This window comes from Pelophylax lessonae (genome assembly GCF_965119305.1).
Source record: "Pelophylax lessonae genome assembly, chromosome: 3".
Lineage (NCBI taxonomy): Eukaryota > Metazoa > Chordata > Amphibia > Anura > Ranidae > Pelophylax > Pelophylax lessonae.
In genome coordinates this window covers 628,692,669-628,713,365 of record NC_138770.1, presented here as the reverse complement: position 1 = coordinate 628,713,365, position 20,697 = coordinate 628,692,669, and the positions used below count along the sequence as shown (strand labels likewise).

At 42.4% G+C, this 20,697-nt stretch overlaps 1 protein-coding gene across 1 annotated transcript in view; it reads right to left on the bottom strand.

Annotated features, from left to right (window-relative positions):
• PRPH2 (peripherin 2) overlaps positions 1-20,697 on the bottom strand; it is a 54,164-nt gene that overhangs the window by 3,875 nt on the left and 29,592 nt on the right. The window contains exon 2 of the mRNA XM_082250028.1: positions 11,324-11,570. Within this exon, the coding sequence (XP_082106154.1) occupies positions 11,324-11,570 (247 nt within the window). The remainder of the gene's footprint in view (positions 1-11,323; positions 11,571-20,697) is intronic.

Here is a 20,697-nt window from a genome sequence, read left to right as displayed (position 1 = left end):
ACCCATGTTCTTAATATTATTAAAGATGTGACATGGAAAGAGGGTATGATTATGGCTACGGCCGATGTAATGTCTTTGTACACTATTATTCCCCATCAATTAGGAATTGAAGCTGTACAACATTACCTTAACACCCTCAGTGGCCTAGACATCGAACAAATAACATTCATTTTAAACATTTTAAACTTTGCTATGACTCACAATTTTTTTTGGTTTAATAATATTTATTACTTACAATGTCGTGGTGTGGCCATGGGGGCAAAGTTTGCCCCCAGTCTGGCCAATTTATTCATGGCCAGATGGGAGGAGGATGTCATCTATAGGGACCGACCGCCACAGCTGGTTCTGTGGGGCAGGTATATAGATGACATCCTCCTCCTCTGGGATGGAGATCCAAATTCTCTAGATTCCTTTATGTCTAATCTCAACATTAACGACAGAGGAATCAAACTAGATTGCACTAGTAGTACCACAAACATCAGTTTCTTGGATTTAAACTTGATGTTGATGGTGACAGGTTGGTCACATCCACATACTTTAAAAAGACGGACCGCAACAGCTTCATCCCTGTTGACAGCTGTCATCATAAGTCTTGGTTGCAGGCTGTCCCCAAGGGACAGTTTATGAGACTGCGACGAAACTGCACTCATCTTGATGGTTACCTCTCGCAAGCCTCGCAATTGAAGACCAAGTTCCTTGATAGAGGCTATCAACAGGATTTTTTGGATAAAACTATCAGGGAAGTCGCTGATATGGAAAGATCCGTTTTGTTGGCCCCAAGTGTAAAAACTAATCATGAAAACAAACCTTTTAAAAATTGTTTTGTCACTTCATTCAGCACGCAACATTATGCGATTAAAAAAATCATACAGAAACATTGGGCTGTAATTAAAAATGATAGGATTTTGGGCCCTGCCCTTCCCGAACAACCCAATGTCATTTTCAGAGGAGCCCCTTCTTTACGACATCAGGTGGCTCACAATGTTATTGAAAGACCTCAGAAACCCCTATTCTTTCCGGAATTTAAAGGCTTTTATCCTTGCAAGAAATGTAACATCTGCTCTCTCAATGTATTTAAAGGCAGAAAGATAGAAAAGATTAGATCTCAGGTTACCAGAAGAGAATATTCTATCAATTCTTTTATTACCTGTTCGACACCGAATGTTGTCTACATGCTCCAATGTAAGTGTGGAAAACAATACATTGGTCGCACTCTGCGCACCATGCAAATACGCATAAGGGAGCATGTAGCCAACATTTGAAAGGGTTTCCCAGGCCATAGTGTCTCGAAACACTTTGACTTGTGCTACCGTAAGGACCCTCGCAATACTCTGTTCGTAGCATTTGACCGCTATGTTCCTAATTGGCGAGGAGCTAATGTTAAGAGAGAACTATCTCGTGCTGAAACACGTTGGATCTATATTCTCAAAACTTATGTTCCCTTCGGGCTTAATGTTGAATGGGACATCAATTGTTTCATCAACAACAGCTAATTTTACTTTCGGTGGATATGTACTTTTTAAGATTATGCACTTTTTAGATTGCCTATTAATATATTATGATCAATGGTTTTATATATTTATGGTTCTTATTCCATGTTCTTATTTCGATTAATTAATATGGATTTTTTATAATATTTATAGTGTCTGGTTTATCATGTTATTAGAGAGCACAGCATCATGCATTTTATACTATGTATCCTACAATTGTTTTATTGGTTTTATATATACTCTCTATCCATTGTTCTCATTAATCCTTTTCAAGCTCCTTTTCAAGCTCTTATGGATTTAATATATTTATCGTGTGTGGTTTATTATGTTAAATAGGGAGTGCCGCAATATGCCCCTTATACTATGTCCTTTATGATTGCTATCTAACAATAATTTATTACTAATGGTCTTTTTGACCACTAGATGGAGCCCTTTATTAATCACTTAATTTTTGGAAATATATCCTAACATTGCCTATTTTATATCATAATGCGTTATAGGATGTTTCCAGGGCTCATTAGATGTGGATACTAGATGTCCAATATTGCTTTTTGGCATAATATCTCTTGTTTGGTATTTCTAAGTCGACACTTCCTGTGTTTAATAAACTGCTTTGGTTACTCTGTCACTTCCGCCCGCAAGTGTTGAGGTGCTATTGCGTCACTTCCGCCCTCAGTTAATAGTGATTGGCCGAGAGAGCGGAAGTGTCGGATGACTAGGGGATGTATAGGCGTGATGGTGGTGCACTGTAACCACGCCCCAGACGATGTCACATCTGACGAAACCGGTCGGGCGGTACCGGACACCACGTTCGTCACGCCCCTCTCAACGCTGGCTCACTATACTTCCACGGGACGCCACGATTTTAAAGCAGTCTGCCTGCATTTGTCTACACTGATGTAAGTGGAACCTTTAAATAAACTCTTTTGATTGTCAATGCTGGATTACGCTATGGTCTCCCTTTATCTTCCTTCTTATATGGTTAACACTTAATACCGGAGCTGTACTGCTGCTTTATTGCTGCATTGTGTTGTACCTTTGGATGTCGAGATTGGTTACAAGCGTATTTGATCCATGTCCATATCCCTATGTGTGTGGAGGCAAGAGTATATTGATATTCTGAGTGGTTTTGCCATAGCCTTTGTGGCCTGTCCATTAAGTTGGGGGCCCACTTCCTCTGGTAAGCAGCCATTTCTCATTTACCTACCACGGGTGTCTTCCTCCTGCTCACCATACCTTAGGACTCAATCTTTTGGATTACAACCTTTCATCTACTATCCATTTTTGGGATTCATGACCCCTATGGACTTTCTGTTTTTTGGTCTTGTTTTCATCACTGCACTCATGACCAATGTGATACATTTATTGTTTTAGTTGTTATTAGCGCTACACGATTTTAATACACACAAGTGAACAGTCATGCCCACAGTTAAAATGGTTGCCGCCTGACTTTGTGGAGGGAGATTTCTGCAGCATATTTGGCAAGTACAGAATTACAGTATATATACAAAATAATATAAAAAGTTGTTGGAGGGAAGCTTCAGAATGGCAAAGATGTTTTCATTACAAACTATGTGAGCAGGGAAAGGGTAGGGACACCTCTGCTATTTTGCTTTGTGGGGCTTAGATTGGAAACTGAGGATTTTCTCACAGTGGAAGTGCACCACAGTTCTATCTATGGCCACCCTCTTCTATCAGACACTGTTGCCAGCTGGTACACAATGTGCAGTGAGTTTCCCATTTCTGGCGCTGTGTTACAGGACGTGACCTGGTTACCTGTTGAACTGTTGTTTCGTCAAGACGTAATGTTATACTGCTGAGATCACAAGTAAACCTTTGCCGCTTCCCATATCACATGCAACTGTTACCGTTCTCTGTTCAAATACAACTGAATATTTCAGGTGGAGTGCCATTAATCTCTATTGGGTACCAGCACTGGGTTCTGCCTACAGACCTATGAAAAATATGGAAGCTGCTATTGGTGGCTTGCTTTTGTAGGTACCTGCTCCAGATTTCCTATCCCCCTTTTTTCTTCAATATTAGGTAAGTCAATGACATTTGGTATGCACTTGCTTGTTCTGCTTCAGTGATGCAGAAGGATGGGCGCCCAGGAACATGACATTAAAAATATATATCAGTTATGGCAGCTGCCATATTTCTGCCCTGACAGGCTTTGCAACTGAACTTTGGGCACAAAACTTTAACTAAAATATATTATTCAAAAGCCACAAACAATATAAATCCACTTTTTGCTGCACCAAATGCCTTTTCAAACACAAAGTAACAATGACATCATCCCTGTGCTTTACAGCCTGTGCAGAGCAAAGCTGTGGGAGGGACCACCCACTACAGGCTGTCTGCAGGAAATGACAGGAGGGGGTGGAACCAAGACCAGCCATCCTGCACAAGAAGAGAGAGCACCAGTGACCGGTCTTTATTACAGGAAGCTCCTGCACAGAAGGAAAGTGAATTCCTGCACAGATCTGGAAGAAATACACAAAGCACACCAAGATTCCAGTATGAATACACATTAGACAATACTTGCATTCAGAAAAAAGCAACGCATTGTACTAATCAAGTAAAGTTGAATCCTCTGACCTGGGTTCAAAGTGCATTTCGAATGGAGGTAAACCATACCTCCCAACTTTTTGAGATTGGAAAGAGGGACACCTATTAGAAAAAGTATGTAGGCATGGGACACACACCCTAAAGGTGAATTATACAAAAAAAAATTAGTTAAACCCACAAGTGTTTTTTTTGTTTTGTTTTTTTGTTGTTTTTTTTTTACCGCTACTAATACTTTATACTGGCTTTTGAAATTTACAAATGCAGCAATTTAGAAATTGGATGAAAGGTTTAGCACCTTTAGCGGGACAAAAAGTGCATTTTAGTTACAACTATAAAGATCAGCCCAAAATGAGGGACAAATGAGGAGGAAAGAGGGACAGAGGGACTTTGTTCCAAATCAGGGACAGTTCCTCGAAATCAGAAACAGTTGGGAGCTATGGGTAAGAGATGCACCCACGGAGCACAGACTACTCGTTCAGCACTTTAGTTTTTTTTAATGAAAACTTTTCTGTACTACACCAATCCACCCCCTTCCCTTTTGTCTTTCAACTGTTGATCCTGGAACATGTCTGCTTGTGATGCTGGAACACCCACTTGCTGCCTTGCACAGAAAACCTAATGTAAAAAAAAAAAGCCTCACTAAGAAGCTTCTTTCAGACACCAGGCTTTGACGTTTGAAAAGTGGAAATGCAGGAAGCAAAAAGCGAGAGATAGAGAGACATACCTTGATGGCATACCTTGTAACTTTTAGAACTTTAAGAGCCTGAGATTGGGAAGCTACTGGGACTATGGCAGACTGTCAGGATAACAGCAGCGACTTTAGTATTCCATAAGGGGTTGATAGGCATGCACTTAGTGTACCAGGACAACCTGGGGTTGCAATATAATGCATGTGCAATTGTTACAATATGTGGGCATCAAAAGGATAATTGTGGCAATAGATGGGAAATAACGGGAACTGGAGCCCAGAAGCCCACAATTCAAAAAACATTACAAATCTCTGAAATTTAGTGCAACAAGAATCCAGAGTGCACCTCACAGGGTCTCCTGTGAAGCCTGTGTTGTATAAATGCCTTCAAACCAAGAATTAATTCTCCAACTTGGGTATATTTATTAAATACAGGGTTTTCCATGTTGCTGGTTCATTCTACCAAGCAGGCTGGCTGACCAAATACATGCCCATTAACACAACATCTACTTTATAACAATGACCACAGGTTCCTTAAGTGTCCATTCACACTATGTCGGATCCGACTTCAGGGCGCCCTGTGTGATAAAATGAATGTCTATGCAAGTCGCTCCAGGTCGCCCCGAAGTAGTACAGGACCCTTTTTCTAAGTCGGAGCGACTTGTGTCACTCCTATTAGAACCGGTCCTTTACTACACTATGGGACGCGACGGTGCGTGACTTGTCAGGCTGACCAAGTCGCCTGACAAGTCGTACCAGTGTGAACGGAGACCTAAGCCCCGTACACACGCGTCGAAAATCGGCAGGGAATTTTCGTCCGACGACCGATCTGCCGATTTTCGGCTTGTTAGTATGATGCTTCCGACAACCAACTCCGACTTTTCAGCCGAAAAAAATCTGGTGTGCAGACTATTAAATTTTTGTTGGCCGTCAACACAACGGCCGATTTTCGTGCAGTCAGTACAGATTTCGGCAGGGAAAAATCTTATGAGCAAGTCTGGGCATGCTCAGAGAAGAAAGAACACAAAGAAAGCAACCCAACACATGACATCACTTCTGAAGTAGAATTTTGTTGGGCAAGAAAATTAGTGTGCAGTCTAGGCACATTCCAACCAACAAAACACCACTCTGGACAAAAGACGGACGACCGGTCGGCCGATAATCGTTGCGTGTGTACGAGGCTTAAAGGACAAGTTCACTTTTAAATAAATAAATTCACCTTTTTTTTTTTTTTTTTGCAGGTAAAAGAAATGTGCATTTACTATTTTTTTTTTTTTGCATGAGCCTGGAAAGCATTGCAGATGGCTGGTGCAATGCAGGACTCCTGCAGACTGTCAGTGTGTGCTGTCTGCCTGTACAACGTACATCGTATGGGCAGGCAGTTTCACACTGAAAAATCAATGGACTACCACAGCACTCAACAGCGTCTTGCTAGTTCATTGAGAACTACAAGTCGACAGCCGCAAAGGCTGTTACCTTATAAAGGTTAATACACGGCGATAAGAGATACCGGCAAGTTGTCGGCCACTGTGAAACACCGCTGTGTACCTCTTATCGCTGTGTATTAACCTTTTTTTAAAGTATTTCCCTATTGTTTTAAATAAACATCATTTCTTTATCCTTGACGGTATTCACTATGGGATTTTGTTTATTTATCTATTTTTGAGCATATGGATTCCCACACCTGCAGTTTGCCTTTCCATCCATGACATCCATCTGCCCGTTCTGAGCGGATCTCACCATTATTTATGATCTTGGAATTCGGTAAGAGGCGCATGTTGGTGGTGGCTGGTGATGGTGATTTCCATTCTTGATCTTCAATCTTATCACATCGTTATTATTGATTTTCTCCAACTCATTGAACTTTATATGGATTTGCACATTCTATAGATTTATTTTGAAGTGTTTTGCACATTATTTTTAGTCATTAATTAGCGCATTGTGAGCGCGTCAGCGCTGCTTTATTTTGTTTCACCTAACTACTTGGTTTTGATATTTGCATTTTCCATTTTTCAGTGTTTGCGCATCAATTATCAATCAGCGCGTAGTGAGCGCATGAGCTGCTTTATTTTGTTTCACTTAATTCCTTGACTGGTATCACAGTTTTATAAGTGGCTGCTTTCCTATTCTTATTTTTTGAGTGTGGATATTCCTATTTTTATAAAGGAGAAGTACAGCCAAAGCTCGCTTGGCTGTACTTCTCCTGTGGATCACAAGAGGTTCATTCTGCACTCCTGTGACCCATTCTTAGCAGACAGCTGATGTCCCAGAGCCGGTCCAGGCTGGGGAAAGATCAGAAACCAATATGGTCGGGATTTTCCCACATGCCTGGACTGGCTCAGCCTCTAAGCGAGCTGCTGAGAGCCTGAATCGGCCGCTCCCTCCCCTTCCCCCTCCATGGCCCAGCGCTCCAGTGAGCGTGTGGGGGGGGAGGGGGCAGACCAGAAAGCCAGTCACCAGCTCTCTGCTCAATGAGCACTGAGAATCAAGCGATCTGCGGTTTTTGATCACTCAGATCTCAGTCTTCGAGCCGGCGGGGGACAGATGAAGCATCCACCTAGGTAAGTGTGATTCAAGAAAAAAAGAACATTTCCATATTTCTCTTTTAAACCCTAGTAATTAACTTCTCTTATTTGCTCCTTTAAATATACAATGGAAAGTGTTTTGTTATATCTGTTTAAAAAGTACAAAGAAAAGAAAAACAAACCTGTTGATCCTGCCACAAATCTTGTAAGCTAATAAATTCCTGAGCTCCTTGCCTGTGCTGACAATTATTGACTACATTGTTCCAAGCTGTCCCTGTGTACTACAAAACACCTCCCCCTATGTTATGGAGAAGAGAAGATGTGGAAGTGTTCTGTAGTCCAGTCCTAAGGCGACAACGCTGTCCCTCCCTAGATACAATATGGTGAGTGAACGTTGTCACCATAAGACAAGAAATGTTTTATTGGCAGGATCACGCAGGTGATATTAAAGCAAAAGAAAGTCTGCAAAAAAGGAAAACAAATGCAGCTACCGCATCTAAGGAGTGGGTAGCTACAATATATTTTTAATGTGCATAAAGAAGCCAAGGAAATTGGAAAATCTCCAAAAGGCATCACATTACAGATTAGACATTCTTATAATATGTCAACAAAAGTTAGATTTTATTTCCATCATTTACACTTTCAAAATAACAGAAAACAAAAAAATGGCGTCTGCAAAAGTTTGGGCACCCTGCAGAGTTAATATCTTGTACTGCCCCCTTTGGCAAGTATCACAGCTTGTAAACAATTTTTGTAGCCAGCCAAGAGTCTTTCAATTCTTGTTTGAGGTATCTTTGCCCATTCTTCCTTACAAAAGTCTTCCAGTTCTTTGAGATTTCTGGGCTGTCTGTCACGCACTGCTGAAAAAAATCTGCTGAAATTTGATTGAATCCATTTTTCCTTCTACTCATGAGATGTTCTCTGTGTCACTGGCTGCAATACAACCCCAAAGCATGATTGATCCACCCCCATGCTTAACAGTTGGACAGAGGTTCTTTTCATTAAATTCTGTGCCCCTTTTTCTCCAAACATACCTTTGCTCATTCCGGCCAAAAAGTTCAATTTTAACATCATCGGTCCACAGAACTTGTTTCCAAAATGCATCAGGCTTGTCTATATGTTCATTTGCAAAGTTCAAACGCTGATTTTTGTGGTGAGGACGTAGAAGAGGTTTTCTTCTGATGACTCTTCCATGAAGACCATATTTGTACAAGTATCTCTTTATAGTGGAATAGTGTACCACAACTCCAGTGTCTGCCAGATCTTTCTGGAGGGATCGTGCAGTCAAATGTGGGTTTTGAATTGTTTTTCTCACAATCCTGCGAGCTGTTCTGTCTGATATTTTTCTTGGTCTTCCAGATCTTGCTTTAACTTCCACTGTTCCTGATGACTGCCATTTCTTAATTACATTCCGAACAGAGGATATTGACATCTGAAAACTATTTTCTTTCTTCTTATAGTCTTTTCCAGCTTTGTGAGTGTCAACTATTTTCAGTTTCAGTTTTCTAGACAACTGCTTAGAAGATCCCATGGTGCTGATTGTTGGGGCAAGGTCAGATGAGTCTGGGCATTTAAAACCTTTGAGATTGACATCACCTGGTCTTCCCAGACGATGATGGAGAACAATCCATGACACTGGCAGGTCTCAGCCTTGCAAAGGGGGCAGTGCATGCTATAAATTCTGCAGGGTGCCCAAACTTTTGCAGATGCCATTTTTTTATTTTCTGTCATTTTGAAAGTGTCAATGATGGAAATAAAATCTAACTTTTGTTGACATATTATAAGAATGTCTTATCTGTAATTTGATGCCTTTTGGAGATTTTTTCATCTTTCCTTGGCTTCTTTATGCACATTAATACAAATTTTTACCTGGGGTGCCCAAACTTTCAATCACCACTGTATACGTGATCCTGCACTTTCAGGTAGCAGGCGCGATCAGCTGATCAGCAGGTCCCGCCGACCCGATGTCCCCCAGCACTTACTGATCATTCTGTACACAGGCAAAACGTCAGTCTGTCTATGTAAACAAGGCAGATCGTCATTCTGTCAGTACAGAAGGCATGTGTCCTGTCTTCCTGTAAAGCAGAAACACAGATTCATGCCTTCCACTAGTAAAAGCACCTCCCCCACCACACTGAAACATTAGCTAGGCTCAAAGTTAACCCTTTGATCGCCCCTGGTGTTAACCCCTTCCCTGCCAGTGTCATTAGTACAGTGACAGTACATATGTTTAGCAAGGATCACTGTAATAAGGTCACTGGTTCCCAAAAAAGTGTCAGTTAGTGTCCAATTTATCCGCCACAATAAGTCACTGGTTGGCGCAATTACCGGTTAAAAAAATAAATAAAATAAAAATATCCCATAGTTTGTAGACTCTAACTTTTGTGCAAGCTAATCAATATTCACTTATTGGGATTTTTTTATTAACCAAAAATATGTAGCAGAATACATATAGGCTTAAATTGATGAAGAAATTTGAATTTTTACAATTTTTTCATTGGATATGTTCTATAGTAGATAATAAAACTTTTTTCAAACGTTTTTCAAAATTGTCAGTCTTTATTTGTTAATAGCAGAAAAAATAAAAAACGCAAATATCACCAAAAGAAAGCTCTTTTTGAGAAAAAGGACATACATGTTAGTGTCAGTTGCCTTTGAAGTGTCCTCTAGCTTTAGTTATCTTTTTGGAATAATGCTGTGATTTGTAGATCCCTGTTTTTTGTCCCCTTAATTCCTTACCTCTTCTACCCCATTGTCCATCATAAAGTAGAGAAAACTATAATAGGAGTTATGGCACCACCTTGTATTGGAAGTGGGCTGTGCGGGCAGCTTCATACTGGAGGCCCCAAGATATAATAGAAGTCAGGCAGGGATTCAAGTTGCTTTAGTGTGGACTGACGCTTTAAAATGTGGTATTGATTAGTTACAATGGTGTGTCGGAACTGTTTTATATGACTAATAAAGAAGATCCTTTCTAATGAAAGATAATTAAAAAACACACCCACACGTGTACAGTACTTGGCCGTCCAGTCTGACTCGTTTGGGTCACTGGTGTCTTTATGGTCTGAAGATCTGATAACTTCAAGTCAATATTACTCCTGAGTGGAACCAAGATACTGGTTGCATGAATGCAGAGAAGTGGTGGAAGGGGTTGGGATTGTAGAATATTAGACTCATATGGAACAATGGTTTGGCAAAACCTCTACCTCCTTTTTGGGTCCTAATAGACCAGGGGCATATCTGGGCACACACATTATAATATTCAGAGGCTCGTAGAGTACCATGATAATCACTTTATTTTACCTAAACAAAAATGTATTGGTCTAAAAAGTGTAATGTCACATCATTATTACAAAATAATCAACAGATGGGGTGAAATTGTATTGTGTGTCTACTCAGTGCCGGGAGAAGATCATTTAGTGCCCAGTGCAAAAATGCCAAATTGCACCCCCCATCTCCCTTCATTATGTGCGAGCTTATAAGGAGGAGGAGGGGAGAGAGAGCACAGCCTGCACCTCCTCCTCTCCTCACCGCTTCCAATGCTGGGCTGACAGAAGTAGTGATGCCATTGTCACTACTCCTTTCAGCCTTATAGAAGAAAGAAACTTGAGGTGCCCTCATCCCCCACAATACATGCTTTGGCCAGGGCAGCCGTCCCTTCTGCCCACCCCTTGTCCTGGCCCTTATGTCTACTGTATAATGGATAGAATGTATCATATTCATCTATCAAAGGAGACCCAGGCACATGCCCTGGGTGTCAGGGTCTAGCAACGCTTCTGCATGACAGTACCCACCTCTTCTACTAAGCTTCCAGAGGTTTTCTTGCAACCAATCTCCCTGCCCCTACGCCAAACTGTTGGGTTGAGGCTTTCTTTTTCCAAAGAATAATGTTAATGTATTGCATATTCCAGTACATGTGGAGCATAAAAGAAGCAAATTCTCATCATTTCAGACCAAGGTCAATGTTTTACTTAAAGGAATATCCCGAAAAGTATAAGGAAAGGAAAAATAGCAAACCAGGAGATTCTGTTTTTGAGTGCTATTGTTATTACCTCCATGATCCAGACGAGAAGCACAAGGGCCCCCATTGAACTTATCATGCTGGTGTAGTAAGTGAGAAGAGCTTCCCTGCAGCCCCGGGTCCACAAATTGAGCTCCTCCGTCTGGTGGTCGTAGCTGTAGTGGGCGGAGTTATTGGTCATCTGGTACTGGATGCACGGCCTGGGAGAGTTGGGGTTGCAGCAGCTGAAAGGGACTCCGTCAATCAGGTATTTTCCATCCACATTACTTTTGATCCGGCTGCATTGAAAAACGTGAAAGTTAAATGATTACCCAGAAATCAGCGGCATGCCTAAATATTGTCCAATATAACCACTATTCACCAGCACTAGGATCTATAAGACACGCACCAGCTGCTCTATTCAAACATCCAAATTTAGTGCTCAAAAATGATAAATTACCATATACACAGTGCTAAAATGTGCCTTATTCAGAAACCAATAAATATCATACAACATCAAATATATTAAAGTGTCAATGCATTAATAAAGTGTCAATGCAGAGAATATTTTAAAACTGTTCTGTGCTGTGTAGATATCCTCCAATAATATCATTCCATTTTTTATCCTTTCCTGTGCTTATCATCTGTGATTCTCCACCACCATACCAGAGAACCAGCGGATGAAACCTGCCAGGGCCACTTCCACTCTTAACGTAGAAATATAAGCAAAACTTTTTTTTTTTTCATTTTGGATAGAGTAAGGGAGATTTCCCTTCATTTCCTGTCCCATAGTCAAACAGAAAGTGAGAGGAAATCTCTGCAAATTAGGATATTCCTTGGAGACCCCCATATCACCAGAACTAGTGTCCCCATTGGAAGATTTTCCCTCTATTACTTTTCTAGGATTTTCTTTTACTTTTCTTTCAATGATAACGGCAAACAGGGCAAATAGCAAGGATGAATCTCCCTTATGGGGGCACAGACTGCAATAAAAATTGGAAAGTGTTCTAATCCCTCTCCACTCTATCCAAAACTTAGTAAATATACCAGAGCTACCCACCACATATATTCCCCAGTGTTACCCACAACCCCAGACATAAACAGAAAAACAGAAAAATTAGAGATGCTGACCGCTCTAGCAAAGTGCAAATCTCTCCATGATTAAGTCTGTTGAAGCCAGACCCGGATTAGCCAACCAGCTGCCCCACACCTTTTTGAATTCAGATGGGTTGCCCCTGTGCTGGTATATACGTTTTTAAAACATGTAACATGTTGCTCACCTGACCAAGCCCCATTTTAGATGTAGGAGGGTCAGATGAGGTCCAGTGTAGAAGTCTACGGGCCTGGAATAAAGCCCTTGCTGCCGCCCTCCTCAAAAATGTATCCTGAATAACAGTATCAAGTATGCCCAACACAGTTTTTAGGTACCATTGGAACAGATACCTGTTGTGCTGTAATATTTTCCTGAAACCACTGTACTCCAATAGCGGTGAAGCTTCGGACATCTCCATAGCAGATGAATCAGGTCTCCTACATCACTTTCACACCTGCTGCATAGATAGTTTGGGTGTAGACCCATACTGTGGAGCCTAAGCGGGGTACGCTAAACCCTAAGGAGTATATAAAGCTGAGATACTCATGAAATATTCAATGAACATAACCGGACAGTTTCTAGGGCCTCTTCCCATTGCTCCCCTGGTATCTCCCCAACATCTTTTTCCCATTTATCGCAAGCCTAACTAGGAAACTTCTCCAAATACACTCCCAAAAGGGTGGCATAACAGTTAGAGATAAAACCTTTAGTGGAGCTAGATTGTTGTATAAGAGAAAAGACTGGGGTGAGCGAGAACGCTAGTTTCTCTATTGACCTCTGGGCCAATATAGCGTGTTTCAGCTGCATATAATAAAACTCTAATTGTGCAAAAGATAACAGTACGCCATGGTTAAAAATATGTTTGAGATGTGTCACTCCAAGAACTTGCCACTTGGCGGCATACTGTAATTTGAAGTTCTGTAACTGGTATAACCTAACACTTTTTGCAACTGTTTGGCTTTTTCCCATATCTTTTGAAGAAGTCTATAAGTTGGATATTGTTTATTGGTTTTGGAGAAAAGTTGTGCTTCCAATCCCTCCGCTAACGTGGGTACCCCGCTAAACTGTAGCATTGTGGTCAATGTGGAGTTATACGTTTTCCTAGTTAGTCCTCCCACCATATATCAGAGCTGAGGCGCTAAATAATATAGCCACGGATTCAGGAGAGCCAACCCTCCCACATCCTTGGACTTTTCCAGCTGCTCCAATTTGATCCTGGCTGCACCTCCCTTCCATAGCAGGGTCCTAAACATAGAATTAACAATATTAAAATATTTTCAAGGGAACCACTATTGGGGAATTGTGAAGGTGGTATAGTAACTGTGGCATTAAGATAATTTTGATCAAATTCGCTCACCTGGCAACAGAGAGCCACATTGTTTTCCATATCTTGACCTTATCTCTAAATATCACCAGTAACGGGAGGATGTTCAAACGGCAAAATTCTAACGGCAGTGAGGATATTACTACTCCCAGGTATTTTAAGGAAGTTATTACAGGTACCAGACAGTAGGTTCCCGTTTGGGGGTGTGCACCTTGATCTAATGGCAGGAGGCGGATTTGGACCAGTTTTTTGTGAGCCTGGACTGGAGAATCGCCCAAAATCTGTAATAATTGACATGATGGTTTTGAGGGGGGGTATCAGTGTCCCCAGGAGCGGCGAGAGGGGGCAACCCTGCCTGGTACCCCTTCCCAAGCGGAAACTGTCAGATATTTTCCCTCCCTCTCTAATAGATGCCTGCAGCTGACAGTATAGCAAACGCACCCAGGATAGAAACTTGGGACCAAACCCAAACGTCTGCAGTACTGCCCATAAATATCCCCATTTAACGCTGTCAAATGCCTTATTGGCATCTAGGGACAGCAGGGCCCTATCACCCTCGTTGTTTGCTGGAGTTTGTATAATGACATACAGCCTCCTGAGGTTAACAACCACCGACTTATTTGGCATAAAACTTGCCTGGTCATCATGGTTAATACTGGTTATGACAGTGTTCACTCTCCTAGCAATAACCTTCGCCAGTAGTTTGACGTCCGCTTGGAGAAGTGAAATGGGCCTGTAGGAATTCAGCTCTCTAGCCGGCTTATCTGATTTGAAAAGCAGTCATGAAGAGAGGTAACCTTTGTCTAAGTCTGGCTTCATTATACCTCTAGTAACCTGGGCAATAATACGGCAGAGTAGGTCTGGTACACCTCCATTGACAACCTGTCGCCCCCAGGGGCCTTGGAAGTAAGAAACAGGCCAACCGCCTCCTGTAGTTCATCCGGAGTGAGGGGATCTTCTAGACTAAGCCTTTGGGATTCCAAAAGCTGGGTTAAAGATACCATTTGTAATTAGCAGTGCAAATCCAGTGTAAAAGACACCTTGGAAGCATATACGTTAGTATAAAAACTGAGCAGCTTGGCCATAACACCATCCTGTGTATTGACCATTCGGCCGTTCGGTAATTTAAGAGCCCCAAATGTGGGGACCAAAAGGCATACACTGACAATTTTGGCTAGAAGTCTGCCGGTCTGTTCCCCCTCCTCTTAAAAAGTCACCCTAGAGATAAAACGTTTTCTCTCTGCCTTCAAATTATTCTCTTTAGTCAAGGCATCCTGGGCAGGGAGCCAAGAAGCCTTTAAATATACAGTGGGATTAGATATATACTCCTCCTCCAACCTACGAGTGTGCTGGGTCAGCTGTTCCTCATGGGCTTTTGTAGTAGACTTAATACTCTTTTTAGTAGAAATAAAGACACCCATGAGGAAGCACCTAAATGCATCCCATCGGACTAGGCCATCATCATGCAAGGCGTTATCGCCAAAGAAGTGTTCAATTTGAGGTTGAATGTTATTTCCCATGGGAAGTAATTTCAACCAAATGGTGTTTAACCGCCAAGGGGCTCTCAAAAGACTGACCTGCAATTTAGCCTTGATCCATACCACAAAAGGAGAATGGTCAGAGACTCCTCTATGTGAGGTATTCTATTTTGTTCACTAGGGAAAAAGCAGATGCGGAGCCCACACATAGGTCTATGCGTGAGAGGGAGGAATGTGTTTTAGAGAAGCATGAAAATTGAATCGTAGTGGGATACTTTATACGCCACATATCTATGGAATCGTAGTGGGATACTTTATACGCCACATATCTATCCAGCCCAGTTCCATAAGGAAGCGGAAGAGAGCTTTGCCCCTGGGTAAGGCTGTTAAAACGGATGGAGGGTGCCTATCCAATTTCAGGCCCAGGACACCGTTAGTGTCCATTCACACTAGTCCGACTTGTCAGGCGACTTGGTCAGCCTGACAAGTCACACACTTTTGAGGTCCATTGACTGGTACAGGAGCTGTTCTAATAGGAGAGACACAAGTCGCTCCGACTTAGAAAAAGGGTCCTGTACTACTTCGGGGCGACCTGGAGCAATTTGCATAGACATTCATTTTATGAAATGACTATCAAATATGGAGACAATCCATAAGTAAAAATGGGGATTTAGTCCCACCATATGGCCATATCGTGCTCAAGCCCACCACTATGTCAAAGTACCCCATTATCAGTGGGTCCTACACTTTCCATAAAAAAGGGGTGAATCCAGCCTCTCTAACCCTTGGAGACAACACTCCTTGCTGGGATAGATGTGCTAATGCTCTACAAGAGACTACTCCTATATCTACTTGATAGTGGACACTGATAGAGTACAGGTGTGTGTGGGGGTGGGATGCTCAACCTCAGAAGTCTGGTTAGACAGAATACATAATAAACAAGCAAAAAATTGGGGAAGCAAGCCCTGAACATGTATATCTAAAGCCGGTGCAGCTATGGACCAAGCAACATGTATATTAAAAAAGAATAGCGCACACATGCAAAAGAAATGACTATCAAATATGGAGACAATCCATAAATAAAAATGGGGATTTAGTCCCACCATATGGCCATATCGTGCTCAAGCCCACCACTACGTCAAAGTACCCCATTATCAGTGGGTCCTACACTATCCATAAAAAAGGGGTGAATCCAGCCTTTCTAACCCTTGGAGACAACACTCCTTGCTGGGATAGATGTGCTAATGCACTACAAGAGACTACTCCTATATCTACTTGATAGTGGACACTGATAGAGTACAGGTGTGTGTGGGGGGTGGGATGCTCAACCCACTGATAATGGGGTACTTTGACGTAGTGGTGGGCTTGAGCACGATATGTTGCTTGGTCCATAGCTGCACCGGCTTTAGATATACATGTTTAGGGCTTGCTCCCCCAATTTTTTGCTTGTTTATTATTCATTTTATGAAGTCCGTGCAAGTCGCGCCGAAGTCGCGCTGCACGCGACTTCACAGGTCGCCCCCTAAGTCGGAGTGACGTAGTGTGAACCGAGCCTTAAAAGTCTCCCAGCACATAGACAGGGACATCGGGTTTAGTAAGCGTGAAAGATACCAGGTCTCGCAACACTACAGAGGAGAGCAGAGGAGGAATATATATTACCGCTAATATACATGTGACAGTATACAGTCTGCAATATAAGAATACACAACGCCCCTCCGAGTCAATGTGCGATTAAAATTCCTGGAAGTCAAGGGATTTGTGTACCAGAACACTGACCCCCCCCCCCCCTAGAATAGGATGTGTGAAGTTTTGCCTTTAGTTATACTTTAAGCCAGGATGCATCTACTTCTTGCCAAAAAATATCAGCTCACATAGAGAGTTCCATGGAAAGAACAAGAAAGGCCTCTAAAACCCTTTTATCTCTTTTTTTTAAACTTCTTCTTTAAAATCCCATAAAGCAAAGCCCACTCGCATTGCAAAGTTCATTTCCCTGCAGAGATGCCAACTCCACAAACAGCCTGTGGGAGTGTCTCCCTATTCAGACTTTTAATGTGGGTGTACCAACGTCATTTCAGGGAGTAACATGCGGGATGACGTCACTCTTTTATGTGCACGGTTCACACCTCTGGATTGCAGTGGTGTGTGGGAACAGTGCGCTGAGAAAAAGTACTGCATGCAGTACTGTTCTTCAGAGTAGCGCAGTCCAATGCAATCCACTGCCTTGCACCGTGTGCCTCGCAATTGAATTTTATGAGATGTCTTTGTGACATCTCAATAAAGTTCTTTAAAAAAAAAAAAAAGGAAAAAGAGCGATGCGTCAAGCTCAGTGCATCATTACTGTGCTGATCTCGGCTCCACTACACCGGCACCGCACACCAGCTGCTGCATTGCAATGCAGCAGCAGGTGTGAACAAGCCCTCGATGAAGTGAAATCTTACCATGTAAGATAATTTGCTTTGGATTATTCAACTTTAATGCCCCATACACACGTGCAGATTATCTGCAGACTTTTGTCTGCAGACTTACCAAAACCATATAATATGAGGTCAAACCTAAACACTTTCAATTTGTATGCAATCCGGCAGGCCCTTGCACTACATAGAAAAGGTAAGTCTGCAGACAAAAGTCTGCAGATAATCTGCACGTGTGTATGGGGTATAAGACCCAGAACATGCTAGCGACCAATGATGTCAAATCTGCACCCTTGTTCTGTATTTCGCTCTGCCGCTGGGCTAAACGCTGCTGAATCTCACTCACTAGCGATAGGAGCGGAATCTCACTGTTTCAACTACAGACAAAGTGATCGCGTTCGGCACAATCAGTTAGCCTGTTAGTGATCCTGCTGGTGATTTCCTCAATCTGACATCCTCCTAATATTAGTTAAAGTACAACTAATGTTCTGCTGCCACAAACTGTGAGCAGGCAGGATTTTATTGCATGCAATGTCTCTTCTGCGATAAAATGCACCCGCTCGCTGTCTTCTCTGGCATGTAAACTGAGCTACGTACGCACAGCTCAGATTACATCACTGGCACGGTCCCTGTTTGCTGGGGTGACTGACTCTTGCGCATGTGCAGGAGTGATGTCACCCCACACGACCATTGAAGCCAGCTGAAGACCAGCACCCAGCAGGCAATTCCTGCGCCGGTGAAAGACGGGGACTATTGAAGGAAAGGTACATTTAGCTCAACTTTAAAGTACAAACTATGCAGCAATATATTCAAAAATAAAACATGTTTGACAAAAAAATTCTTTAAGTATATAAACAGTAAGAAAGCGAGGCCAGAACACATTGGCCCCATAAAAGATGACAAAGGAAATATGGCCACAGAGGACAGAGAAAAGGAAGTGTTAAATCACTTCTTCTCTTCAGTCTTCACAAAAGAATTGGGGGGCTACACTAACCCAGCTTGTAAGGCCAAACTAAACAACACACCTCAGGAAATACCGTCATGGCTAACAGAAGATTGACTTAGAACTAAACTAGAGAAACTCAACATAAATAAATCACTGGGACCGGATGGCTTGCACCCGAGGGTTCTTAAAGAGCTCAGCCAGGTGATTGCCAGACCATTATTCTTGATCTTTAAGGATAGTTTACGGACGGGTATGGTGCCAGCTGATTGGAAAAAAGCCAACGTGGTACCAATATTTAAGAAAGGGCAGAGATATATCCCGGGTAAATTTAGGTCGGTCAAGCTAACATCTGTAGTCTGCAAGATTTTGGAGGGGATGTTAAGAGACCACATACAAGACTTTAGTAATGAAAACGGTATTATTAGTAGTAATCAGCATGGATTCATGAAAAATCATTCTTGCCAAACCAATCTATTAACCTTCTATGATGAAGTGAGTTGCCACCTAGATAAAGGTAAGCCTGTGGATGTGGTGTATCTGGACTTTGCAAAGGCCTTTGACACCATTCCCCACAAATGCTTACTGTTCAAACTAAGGAAGGTAGGTATGGACCATAAGGTGAGTACCTGGATAGAGAACTGGCTCCAGGGGAGAGTCCAGAGGGTGGTGATTAATAGGGTGTACTCGGATTTGGCGGGTGTGGAAAGTGGGGTCCCCCAGGGTTCTGTCCTGGGACCAATCCTGTTTAATTTATTCATAAATGATCTAGAGGAGGGGATATTGAGTACAATCTCAGTATTTGCGGATGATACTAAACTAAGCATGCCAATATCTTCTATGCAGGATGTGGAAACCTTACAAGCGGACCTCAACAAAATAATGGGGTGGGCAACTACATGGCAGATGAGGTTTAATGTTCAAAAATGTAAAGTAATGCACCTGGGTGCCAGAAACCAGAAAGCAAGCTACTCACTGGGGGGGGGGGGGGGACCTCTGGGTGAGTCTAGGATGGAAAAGGACCTGGGGGTACTGGTAGACAACAGGCTTGGCAGTGGCATGCAATGCCAAAGCCAACAGAATACTGGGATGTATAAAAAAGGGGATTCACTCCAGAAATAAAGAGATTATTCTCCCACTATACAAGACTCTGGTCCGGCCACATCTGGAGTATGCTGTCCAGTTCTGGGCACCGGTCCTCAGGAAGGATGTGCTGGAACTGGAGAAAGTCCAGAGAAGGGCAACAAAAATGATTAGGGGAATGGAGGACATCAGCTATGAGGAAAGACTACAAGCACTGAACTTATTCTCTCTGGAGAAGAGACGCTTGAGAGGGGATATGATATCAATGTACAAGTACTGTACTGGCGACCCTAGCATAGGGAACAAACTATTCAGAGAAAGGAAATACAATAAGACACGTGGCCACTCACTAAAACTAGAGGAAAGGCGGTTTAACCTTAAAATACGTAGGGGGTTCTTCACTGTAAGAGCAGTAAGGATGTGGAATTCTCTTCCACAAGCAGTCGTATCAGCAGGGAGCATTGATAGTTTCAAAAAACTATTAGATGGGCACCTTAAAGACCTCAACATACAGGGGTATACAATGTACGGTTAACAGCAAACACACACAACCTCACTAACTATGTAACTATGTGACTATGTAACAAAAAGAAAAAACTCTGAGATGGCTAATAAATACATGTATGTGCAGACTGGTCATTGGAGACAACGAGCAGAAGAGTGTGTGTGCACTTGGCTGTGTGTGAAAATACCTGGTATCTTGCAGCAGGATAATCAGAGGGAGACCCATGTTAGATCTATACTCAGTGACCCCCTACAAGGGCAGTGTTACATATAAAAGCTGTTTTACCTGCCAAATGATTTGTATTTCTGTCCATCCAGTCCTAAGATTTACACATCTCTACCACACAGCAAAGCCCTGTCTGGCAGGGGGACCTAATTTTTCTCCACCACAGTTAAAGTGGTTTCAAAGTCTAATGCATTGTTTGTATTAAGGTAAAAAATGTTTGGGTATCAGTATCGCCCACTCCCCCCCCCCCCCCAGTACTTACCTCACTCAATCCAGCGATGTGCCCATCTACAGCGGCTCTCTCCTCTCACTTCCTGGTCTCACAAGCTTTGCTGAGGTAGCAGGAGCCGACGGCTGTCAAATC